Source organism: Panthera onca, chromosome Y, assembly GCF_046562875.1.
Source record: "Panthera onca isolate mPanOnc1 chromosome Y, mPanOnc1 haplotype 2, whole genome shotgun sequence".
Lineage (NCBI taxonomy): Eukaryota > Metazoa > Chordata > Mammalia > Carnivora > Felidae > Panthera > Panthera onca.
In genome coordinates, this window is record NC_138358.1 from 23226198 (window position 1) to 23238202 (window position 12005).

At 40.3% G+C, this 12005-nt stretch overlaps 1 protein-coding gene across 6 annotated transcripts in view; it reads left to right on the top strand.

The window, feature by feature from the left end:
• Positions 1 to 704: 704 nt before the first annotated feature.
• The window catches only part of LOC145714981 (lysine-specific demethylase 6A-like), a 192661-nt gene continuing 181360 nt past the window's right edge, over positions 705 to 12005 (top strand). For all 6 annotated transcript variants that reach the window (XR_014137095.1, XM_081794572.1, XM_081794573.1 and 3 more), the window contains exons 1-2: positions 705 to 1183; positions 1378 to 1441. Coding sequence is in view for 5 of the 6 variants with exons in the window: in XM_081794572.1 (XP_081650698.1) it covers positions 1032 to 1183; positions 1378 to 1441 (216 nt within the window). In the remaining variant the exon portion in view is untranslated. The remainder of the gene's footprint in view (positions 1184 to 1377; positions 1442 to 12005) is intronic.

Below are 12005 nucleotides of genomic sequence, written 5' to 3' on the forward strand. Positions count from 1 at the left end.
AAATTGTCATCAAAACAACATCGTAGTTAGCTGTATTCAGGAAAGGACACCCTAGTAACGACTCTGCATTCACTCCAAGCCGGTATGTGCTGAGGCTTTGGTAAACTTTACCTCTTCTCTTAACAGGTGGTTGACAGAAAAAGAGTAAGAGCGCACAGGCAGTATCCGTCCGTACGCCATTATTTCCAGAAGTGCCAAAAGTGTCTCCTCTGACGGAAGAAGCCATGCGTTACTTAAAATAACGCGTCCCTTCCCAGATCCTTGAAGAGTCCACATCCACATAGTCCTGAGTTGCAGAGCAGATAGAGGAGGTCCATCCATCTTCCAGCAAACTTCGCATCAACCAGCGGACCTGCGTGATTTCAACCTATGCTCCCTACATTGGTCATCTTTACTCCAGACTGGCAGGATACAGGCCCTCCCCTACCCTACCAGACTTCACCTAACTAGTACTGAAGAGTTCTCTCCGTCTAGTGAATACGGTTTCTCCGACAGACGTGACCATCAACCAATAACCTGTTGGAAATGACGCTCCTCCCAACGCCTGGTCAGGGACCGCCTTGTGGGCGGAGCTCAGGCAGGTAGCAAGTTCAGTGGAGCCACAACTGACGTGCGACAACAAAGGTCATGTGACACCAATGGGTCACATCAATTGGCTGCGCCCGGCTCGGGGCGGGGTGGCGGGGGGGGGAGAAGGGCGTCACGGAGACTTGGGGTTCGCCCTGTGACACAATTACAACAACTTTGTGCTGGTGCTGGCGAAGTTTGTGATTCTAGGAAATCCTCCTAGTGCTGCGAGCTTCCGCCTCTTCTGCTGTCCCCGCCTACTCCGCGATGTGATCCAGTAGCCGAGCCCCGCAGCCCGTGCTGTTTCTGCCACCACCTTGGGATTTTTTCATCGCCGTCATCCGAGGTAGGGGAGGCAACGGCGATAAAGTGCTGTTTTCACGCCGCACATCTTTTCGAGCTCTGGACTAGAGGTTGGTGGACTTGTGGGTTTCGGCGTTGGACTTTAAATTTGTTGTGTTCTAATGAAATCCTGCGGAGTATCGCTCGCTACCGCCGCCACTGCTTTCGGTGATGAGGAAAAGAAAATGGCGGCGGGAAAAGAGAGCGGCGAGAGCAAGGAGGGGTCCTGTAGCTTGACAGCCGAAGAGAGGGAGGCACTCGGCGGATTGGACAGGTACGACGGCCGTCATTCTTCCAGCTGGTTCCGGGACTGCTGGCGTCGCTCTCCTGGGGAGGTCCGAATGGAGCTTGCCTCCAGTGTCGGCGGGGTGGTTATCTAGGTGTTCTGCAGGCTGCCTTGGGCTGGGGAAGGGACGGGGCAGTGGCTTTTCCGCATCGTTAACGAGCTGCGTATATCTCTTCCTGCAGCCGTCTCTTTGGGTTCGTGAGGCTCCACGAAAATGGCGCCAGGACTAAGACCCTCTTGGGCAAGGTAGGTAACCGCGGCGGTGTCCAAACCTTGCTTGCTTCTCCCGCGGCTTTCCAAGACCAGTCAGCACCCACTGTGACCGCGAAGCAAAAACAGTTTTTTGCACTTTCCTCATTTGGGAGACCTTACTTGCACCCTTACGAAATGTTATTTTGTAGCTTGAGGAGCCGAGACAGCGGCGCTTTGGGGACAGGCTCGACGTTTATTTCCGGGTGTTTGGTTAGGACGTTTCTGAATCTTAGCATCATAAGATCATCGTTGTATGCAGTTCTAAACGTTTCAGACTTACATATTTTTTCTCTTGGTTGTATTGTGATGTCTGATTTTTACTACACACTTTAGGTAGGCTTTCTTATATATCGGGCCTCTAAAGGGGTAGTTTGAAGGTACTTTACAGCAGTGAAGAGTTTGCATTGGGGATTATTTGAATCCATAAATATCGATTGTGTTTGACCTGAAGTTATTTGCTTGTTTGGATGTAACTGCTACAGAAATATCCAACTGTGAATGTGATTTTATAATTCTGGAATTTTTCTGGAATCTTGGTTCCTATATGTGATAGGAACCAGGTAGGATTCCCTCTTTATTTGTGAGAAAAGTTGTTGGCTTTTAGTTAATGGCTGCTCGGGTCGGCCAAGATGGCGGGAAATAGTGGGAGGAGAAATACAGGGGAGAGCTTTGAGAAAGGGAAGACATAAAGAGAAATTAAAGCGACTCGTAGGCATAGCTGTCGACGTGTAGTTTGACGGAGCTTTGTTAAGAGTTCTTATTACTTAAAAGTAGGATTCTTGTATCGTTTTCAGATTTCACATTGCTTTCATAAGCTTCTAGTGTGCTTATCCACCTGTAGCACGTGTAGTAACTGTCATTTAAACTTGCACAAAGGCCACAGAGTCTCCGTCTCTGTCATTTTCCATCTCCTGAGCAAAATCTGGTGAAAATGTTTGGTGCCAGGTGTCACCATGAAAGTTGGTATGTGTGCAACAAATAGCTTCCGTTAGAGATGTTATTTTCTGCGTGTAGTTAGCAGCTATGAATTTGACTTAGTTTATGCTGCAATTGAGAAGAAAGTATTAAATACATTTTATTTAAAATTTTTTTTGCCATGTTTTTATTTCTACTTTTAATTAGCATAAACAAGGTTTGTAACTCCGAATCTCACTTTTATGTTTGTTTTGATGACAACTAATAACCAGGAGCTGAAATGTAATAATTTTTTTTCAGTTAAGTGCAGTCCATTCATCATGTGTGTAGTAATTGGCTTCATTAAAAATATCAGTCATGATATCACTTTGATAGAATGTAATCAGTGATGACTGTTACTAACTTAATCTTTTAAACATTTCACTAGTTTATTGTACAAAGTATTTCCAACAGGTTAAAAGTTTTTTTTAATTTTAAGGGAGGTAGTATATTAAATTTTTTTTAATGTTTATTTTTGAGAGAGAGAGACACACACAGAGTGTGAATAGAGGAGGGGTAGAGAGAGAGAGAGGGAGACACAGAATTGGAAGCAGACTCCAGGCTCTGAGCTGTCAGCACAGAGCCTGATGCGGAGCTCGAGCCCACGAATCACGAGATCATGACCTGAGCCGAAGTTGGGTGCTCAACCAACTGAGCCACCCAGGTGCCCCAGGAAGGTAATATATTTTAAATGTTTGTTTATTTTTGAGAGAGAGAGAACGTGTGTGCGTGTGCGTGTGCGTGTGTGTGTGTGTGTGTGTGTGTGTAAGCGGGGAAGGGGCACAGAGAGAGGACAACAGAGGATCGTAAAAGTGGGCTCTGTGCTTTGAGCCAGGCTGGAACTCATGAATGTCGAGATCCTCACCTGAGCTGAAGTCAGAGGGTTAGCAGACTGTGCCTCTCAGGCGCTCCAGGGAAGGTAATATTTTATATTGTAGTGACAGACATTTAACTTGGGGTTGATGCAGTTATCTTTCCTTATAATAATTTTAATTTTTTTTTTTTTAACGTTTATTATTTTTGAGACAGAGAGAGACAGAGCATGAACGGGGGAGGGTCACAGAGAGAGGGAGACACAGAATTGGAAACAGGCTCCAGGCTCTGAGCCATCAGCCCAGAGCCTGATGCGGGGCTCGAACTCACGGACCGCGAGATCGTGACCTGGCTGAAGTCGGACGCTTAACCGACTGCGCCACCCAGGCGCCCCTCCTTATAATAATTTTAAAAAGGAGGGGTAAACCTATTACCTTGGTTATAATGAAGAAGTAAAACCTAAGTAATATGAGTAATTCTGTGTGCATGTCTGAAAATACTTGAGAACTTTATCTAATTCCACAGTCAGATAAATACTCATTTTAGACTCAACTCTTCAGACACTGGAGTTAAATTTTAAAGAATTGACATTTTGGGGCATCTGAGTGGCTCAGTTGGTTAAATGCCTGCCTTCAGCTCAGGTCATGATCTTACAGCTTGTGAGTTTGAGCCCTACAACTGTCAGCCATGCTGACAGTTCAGAGGCTGGAGCCTGCTTTGGATTGTGTCTCTCTCTCTCTCTCTCTCTCTCTCTCTCTCTCTCTGTCTCTCTCTCTCTCTATATATATATCCCTCCTCCACTCACGCTCTACCTCTGTCTCAAAAAATAATTAAAAGTTTTTAAAAAAATTATTTATTTATTTTTTAAACATTTTTAAAATGTTTATTCATTTTTGAGAGAGCATGAGCAGGGGAGGGGCAGAGAGAGAGGGAGACACAGAATAATCCAAAGCAGGCTCCAGGCTCTCAGAGCCAAATGCGGGGCTCGAACCCACGAACTGCAAGATCGTGACCTGAGCTGAAGTCGGGTGCTTAACTGACTGAGCCACCCAGGCGCCCCTAAAAAAATTTTTAAAGAATTTACTTAATTTTTGTGCAAGTGTGTCTTTCTCAACTTTAATTACATCACATTTTACTTCTCTCTCTCAAAGTAAATACACTTAAAAAAGAAATTTGTTCCGGGGTGCCTGGGTGGCTTGGTCGGTTAAGCGTCCGACTTCGGCTCAGGTCATGATCTCGAGGCCCGTGAGTTCGAGCCCCGCGTCGGGCTCTGTGCTGACTGCTCAGAGCCCGGAGCCTGTTTCAGATTCTGTGTCTTCCTCTCTCTCTGCCCCTCCCCTGTTCATGCTCTGTCTCTCTCTATCTCAAAAATAAATAAACGTAAAAAAAAAAAATTTAAAAGAAAAAAAAAAGAAATTTGTTCCCTTTAAATACTGAGTAGTGTGGTTTTTTTGTTTAGTTTTTTAAAAAAATTTTCTTTAAGATTTTAAGTAATCTCTATAGCCAGTATGGGTGGGGCTTGAACTCATAACACAGAGATCAAAAGGCACCTGTTCCAGGGCGCCTAGGTGGCTCAGTGGGTTAAGTAAGTGTCTGACTTTGACTCAGGTCAGGATCTTGTGGTTCACGAGTTCAAGCCCTGCTGACAGCCCAGAACCTGGAGCCTGCTTCAGATTCATTCAGATTCATTCATTCATATTCTCTCTCTCTCTCTCTCTCTCTCTCTCCCTCCCCCCCCTCCCCCTCCCCCCCGCCCCCTCATCTTCTTGTGTACTTGTGCTCTCTCTCTCAAAAAATAAACATTAAAACATTTTTTTTAAAAAAAGATCACATGTTCACTGACTGAGCCAGTCAAGGGCCCTAAGTAGCATGTTATTTTCTCATGTAGTTCTTGATCTTGATTGCTTCTTTGTTGGTCTCAGTATACCAGCAAAATGTTTACTTGAAAAGTTTGACCCCATATATCTTCAAACCCTGTGTTTATTTTGTTTTTATTACTTATTAATTAAATTTGTATTTATTGTTTATTTTTATTTTGTTAAGTAAACTCTGCTCCCACCATAGGTTTGGAACTCAGGACTTTAAGATGAAGAGTTCCATCCATGCTCTACCAACTGAGCCAGGCCAGTGCCCCCCAAACCTTTGTTTGAATTAGTGTTTTTTTCCCCTTGACTTTCTTGTATTTTGAGGGTGCTTTCTTCCAAAAGGTTAGTTACTCTTAGTCTCTGATATAAAAAAAAGGGGCACCTGGGAGGCTCAGTTGGATAAGTGTCTGACTTAATTTTGGCTCAAGTTATGAATCTCTGGTCATGATCCCTGGGTCATACGATTGAGCCCTATGTCAGGGTCAGTGCTGACAGCACAGCACTTTCTCTTTCTATGCCTCCATCCCCCAATAAATAAATAAACTTAAAAAAAGATCATGTAGTCAGGCACTGGATTCCAGGACAGAAAAGAAAAAAAAAAAAGATCATGTAAATGTTATTACAAAGATTAGAATGGTTGTAATAGTACACTTTTAAAATTCTATAATGTTAAGAATTTTTATAGCATTGACATACGTCATATAGTGTTGAGAGTTTCAGATGAAAAATAAATTAGTAATACATATTACTTTTAGTAATTAAAAAAAGTAAGCTGAAATAGCTAGTGGTTGCTTAGAGTTTTGGAGCTTTCATATACTTGAATAAGTTGCATTTAACCAGTGCTGAGATTTAATCTTGAGGTAAAGTGTTTTAACTTAGATTTGTAATATAGGTTTAAGATATTAATCAAGTCTTTCTGCAGAAATTTTCAACAATGACTTGCTGCAGTTTGGAAAATGTTTAGGCTTTGTTTATGTTAGCGTAAAGAGTAGAGGTAAAGCATAATGAGAATATTACTGTTGTACCATTTTTTTAATGTAATCTGTTTCATAGTATTACTGCTAAAATATCTAGGGCTGTTTATTTGGATGTATCTTCCGTTCAGCTTTAATTTTTTCATTGTAATTAATGAGATTTTTAGCTCTGATATTGTTTATTGCTTTCTTTTTGGTTTTTGGTTTGTATTGTGTTTCTAGACATGTTTATTAATTTGAACACATTTTTCTTTATTTCTTTGAATATAATTTTCTTTAATTCTTCCAATATATTTGTAATATGCTGCCTTGAAGTCAATTCAATAGGTAGATTCATTTGTGATCCATTTCTGTTGAGTTTTATTTTTTCCTTGTGATGATTATGGGTTACATTTCACTATTTCCTTGTGGGTCTAGTAATTTTTCTTCAAGACTTTCAGATCTGTATTATAGCAGCTTGGCGGCAGGGGGGGTGCTGGATTTAAACTGGAACTGTCTAATTTGTGAATGCTCAGTATTTAAAACAAAAGTTTAGAAAATCTGGTTCTAGCTCTGTAGGGGGCTGTCATACTGTCTTTAGAGTTTAGCTATTAACTTGGGCAGAAATTTTGTTCACTTGTGTCATACTGAGAAAAGGTTCTATCCTGTGCTAGCTAATTATAGATGGCTTGCAGAATACATTAAAATTGAAGTTTTTAAATCTCTTTTGGCTTAAAAAAAATTTTTTTTTAATAGTTGTATCGTTTTGAGAGAGACCAAGTGTGGGTGGGGGAGGGGCAGAGAGAGAGAGAGACACAGAATCTGAAGCAGGCTCCAGGCTTCCAGCTGTCAGCACAGAGCTAGACGCGGGGCTCAAACCCATAAACTGCGAGATCATGACCTGAACTGACTCTGCCACCCAGGCGCTCCTCTTTTGGCTTTTATATAAGGCTGTGTTGGGTATCTCCTTTACATGTGTGATTTATTAATCATCTGGGTTAGTGTGGAGAACTTATTTTGACTGTTGGGTTTTTTTCCAGATTTTCAGGATCTCTCTTTAAATTTCTAGGCCCCAGCACAAACTGGGGCTGTAAACTCAGGCTAGCAAAGTTATGAATTTCCCCCATTTATTGTCACCGCATTTGGCACCTCTGTCTTACACAAGCCAGGGTTTTTACTACCCTCCTGAAATCACCCCTTTTTTGTAGTTGAGTTACCTGGTAAGTTGGCTTTCTACTGTTGGAGCTTTAGCAGCTTTTCTAGTTCATTTCATTTTTTTACTCTTCCTCTTGACCTCCTCCTTCTCCTCTTTTCTTTCTCTTTCAGCGTTTTCTCCTCTTCCATTTATTTAATATAAAGGGTGTTCATTATCCTCTTAAATATTACCCTAAATTAAAGTCCTTTTTCAGCACATTGCATTTGTGATAGGGAAGAATATATGTATTTTTAAATGTGTACTTATTTTGGGAAGAGAGTGCGGGAGAAGGGGAGAAAGAGAGGGATAGACAATCTGAAGTGGGGTCTGCACTGACAGGCTGACAGCGTGATGTGGAGCTTGAACTCATCAACTGCGAGAACATGACCTGACCTGAAGTCAGAGTCTCAACCGATTGAGCCACCTAAGGGCCTCTGGAAGAATATTTACGTAAGGTACTTAGCATTGGACATGGTACAGTGGAGACTTATTACAAGTTAATTGTCATATTGGAGAAGACATTTTGGTTTGAATTCACGCAGTGGTTTAGAAATGGAGAGGGAGGAGGAGGCGGTCAAAGTCTCTTTTTAAAGATTTTTTAAAGAAGTACCGTAAAATTTTTTTTTTTTAAGTTGACTTATTTTGAGAGATAGAGACAGTACAAACTTGCGGAAGGAGCAGAGAGGAGAGCCAGAATCCCAAGCAGGCTCCCTGCTGGCAGTGAAGGGCCTGATGCAGGGTTTGGAACCCACAGACTGAGATCATGATCTGAGTGGAGATCAAGACTGTGCGCTTAACCTATTGCACCACCAGTGTGCCCCTTAAAGAGATCTCTTGGGCATTCCTGGGTGGCTCAGTCAGTTAAGTGTCAGATTTTTGGTTTCAGTTCGGGTCACGATCTCAGTCGTGAGACTAAGCCCCACATAGGTCACTGGCAGTTAGGAGACTACTTGGGACACTCTCCCTCCTCCCCCTCCAAATAAATAAATAAACTGACTTTTTTTGTTGGTGGGGGAGGGGCAGAGCTTTGTGCTTTCTAGTTGCTGGAGAGGGACAGCGGGAGAGAGAGAGAATCTCAAGCAGTCTCCACATTTAGCTTGGAGCCTGATGGGCTCCTGTGACCCTGAGATCATGACCTGAGGTGAAATCAAGAGTCAGATGTTCCGCTGAATGGACCACCCTGGCACCCACTTTTTAAAGAGCTTTTTGACTTTTTAATAGTACTTCAGCTTCATTTATGATTATGATATGATTTATAATTATACTTGACTGTCTTTTGCACATTTACTTGCTATCCCCCCAACAGATTATGTACAGTTAATATATAAAAAATGATAGGTGTTTGAAATAATGCAGTTTGATATGTATATATTTGTGAAACTACATTCAAAAGCAACACACTGGATATAGCCATCAGCTTCTTGCGCCATTTTGAACCTGTTATTTTTATCTCTGCTACAGCCCTACCTCCCCCATCTTTATGCATCCACTGATTACTTTATGTCTCTGAAGTTTATTTTGCATTTCTAGAAACTTATATAAAGGGAATTAAACAAAATACACTGCTTCATTTTCTTTTCTCTCCTGCCACTTATTTTAAGGTTTATCCTTTTTGTTCTTGTTTTCAGGTTTTAACTTTTTTGCCTCTGTTCATCAGTAATTAATGTTTGAAAAAAAATGTAAACATCTTTGCATGTGCTTTTTTGCTTCTCTATATACGTTCTTTGACGTACCTGTTCTAGTCTTTTCCTATTTAAAAATTTGTTTTTCTCAGGGGCACCTGGGTGGCTCAGCTGGGTCATGATCTCGTGGTCTCTTGATTCGAGCCCGAGTCGGGCTCTGCTGACTGACAGCTCAGATCCTGGAGCCTGCTTTGGATTCTGTGTCTGTCTGTCTCTCTGTCCCTCCCCCGCTCGTGCTCTGTCTCTCTCTTGCTCTCTCAAAAATAAAAACATTAAAAATAAAAAAAATCGTTTCTGAGTTTTGAGTTCTTTTTAAAAATTTTTGTAATGTTTATTTATTTTTGAGAGAGAGTGAGCGAGGGAGGGGCAGAGAGAAGGGGAGACACAGAATCTGAAGCAGGCTCCAGGCTCTGAGCTGTTAGCAGAGTCCTACGTATTGCTTGAACTCACCATCCATGAGATCATGACCTGAGCCGAAGTCAGACGCTCAACTGACTGAGCCACCCGGGCGCCCCTGAATTTTGAGTTTTAAAACAAAAAATATATATTCTGATATGAATTTTTTATCTAACAAATAACTTATAAAACATCTTTCTAGTTTATGTCTTCATTCTCCTCAATAGTGTGTTTTGAAGAGCAGAAATTCTGTATTCAGGAAATTCACCTTAATCTTTTTTCTTCTGTGGATTTTGCGTTTCTTGGTTTATTAGGGAGGCTTTATTGAAATAAAGGTAAAAGACATTGTCTCCTGTGTTTTCTTACGAATGGTATGTGATGTATTTTTTTGATTTTTGCGTATAGTTAAGTGGATGTGAAATTTCTTCTTTTTGATGTGGATCTTTAGTTCCAGAACCATTTATTGAAAGAGACTAGACTTTTTCTAATGATTTGTTTGAACTCATTCCCTCATTCCTCATTGTGCTGCGGTTTCATTTTTGTTTGATTCAAAATACTGGCCTTTTGATTTCTTTTTTGATCCAGTGTTATCTATAAATGTGACATTTAAAACTAGGATTATTTGAGGGTTTCCAGATACTTTAATATTACTAGTTTTAATTTAACTTTATTTTTAAATGTTTATTTTTGAGAGAGAAAGACAGAGTGTGAGTGGGGGAGGGTAGGGGGTATGGAGACACAGAATCTGATGCAGGATCCAGGCTCTGAGCTGTTAGCACAGAGCCCAACACAGGGCTTGAACTCATGAACTGTGAGATCATGACCTGAGCTGAAGTCAGAGGCTTAACCTACTGGGCCACCCAGGTGCTCAATGATACTTTATAACAAAACAGTTTAATTTGGGAACACTAGATAATTATAGAAAAACAAAGTAAGCATAGAAACCCTAGAAACTTTTAAACATTTCTTTTATGTCATTTTAGTATTTTTTCTTTGAAATGTGTGTAAAGCCATGCCTTTGAAGCATATTTTCACTTTTTTTTTCTTTTTTTAGATTTAAAAAGTATGTATTTATTTTTGAGAAACAGAGAGAGAATCTTAAGCAGGCTCCACACTGCCAATGCAGAGCCTGTTGTGGGGCTTGATCTAACGTGAGATCAAGACCTGAGCCAAAATCAAGAGTTACAGGCTTAACCTGACTAGACCATTCTGGTGCCTCCTAGGGCAAACTTTCTAAGCCTTGGCATCAATGACCTTTTTTTTTTTTTTTTTTTAAGTTTTACTTATTTTGAGATAGAGGGATAGAGACACAATCTAAAGTGGGCTCCACGGTGATGTGGGGCTCTAGCTCTCATGAACCTTGAGATCATGACCTGAGCGGAAATGGGATACTTAAAACTGACTAAGCCACCCAGGTGCCCAACTAATGGTAGTTATGATGGGATGGATAGATCTGTTGTAGGGAGCCGACCTTTCTATACCTTGTCAGATGGTTGTCAGATTATCTCTGTGTTTTGACAGATGCTCCTGGAAGAGGAACAGAACCCTCCACTCCACTCCACTCTCTTTTCCTTTGGTAACCACTGCTATAAAGTGCATACTTAAGGCTAAACAAAAACATGGAATGTAAAAGTAATCCACTTCACCCAAGCCTTTTTTTTTTTCTTTATAGAAATTTGGTTAAATTTGTTTTGTACACATTTTGTCACATTTTGTCTATTTGTATTTTTCGTTAGCCTTTTGATTCTAAGTAATACTCTTAAAAAATAAAATGTTCTTTTTCCCTTACTGTGTTATGTGCAGCAGGATGTATTCCCAGTTACTTACATTGCTTTAAATGAAGTTCAGTTATCGAATATCAAAGATACAATGGCTTAAACAATTTTGAGTTTCATTTGCAATGTTGACTTGTAGTGTACCTGGAAACTGTCTTCTTTCTACCTTCTTTGTTTACTTTTATCTTATTTGACATTTGATTTTGCAACATCATTTTTGATCACCAATACATTTTTAGTGGGCTTAATGAAGAGAGTTAAGAATTTGGTACGTAAGCCTGAGTGAACTGGCAGATGTATTTAAAATTCTAGATCTTACTTAATATCTCTTCTGAGAAAATCAGTAATACTGTTAATTTTAGATATCAACAATTTCCCAGAATAAAGATTTGCTCTAATGGACTTGGCAGTGTATGAAACTATACTGACAGGAAGATGTATCTGGTATGTTACCATCTCCTTGTTTAAGTCATAAAAAACATTTTGAATCTTACTTGACTCTTGACCCCAGTTGTCCAGAACTTCAATATCTAAGTAAGATATAAAAGGTTAAAGAAAGTTAAGGATGAGAAATTTCTGAATATTATATGTTATAAAAATAAGTAATGAATTTGGGATTTAAAAGCCTGTTACCTTTAAAATGCCAAATTGATTGTTTTATTAACATGAAGACCAAAATTATTGTACTGTAGCCTAATAGTTTTTTTATTCAGCCATGACTTTTACTAGTTCTCATACTTCTTTCCCTCTGTCTTCTGTTCCAGCACAAAAAGACAGTCTTCCAACCAAAATTTGAGTCATTCAATATTGTCAGTTTGTATATTTCACCCACTTTGTTTATATTTTATTTTGTTTTATGGTAGTGTCACTTCATCCAAGGGAGATCCATTCCAAGATTTCCAGTGGAAGCCTGAAACTGTGCATA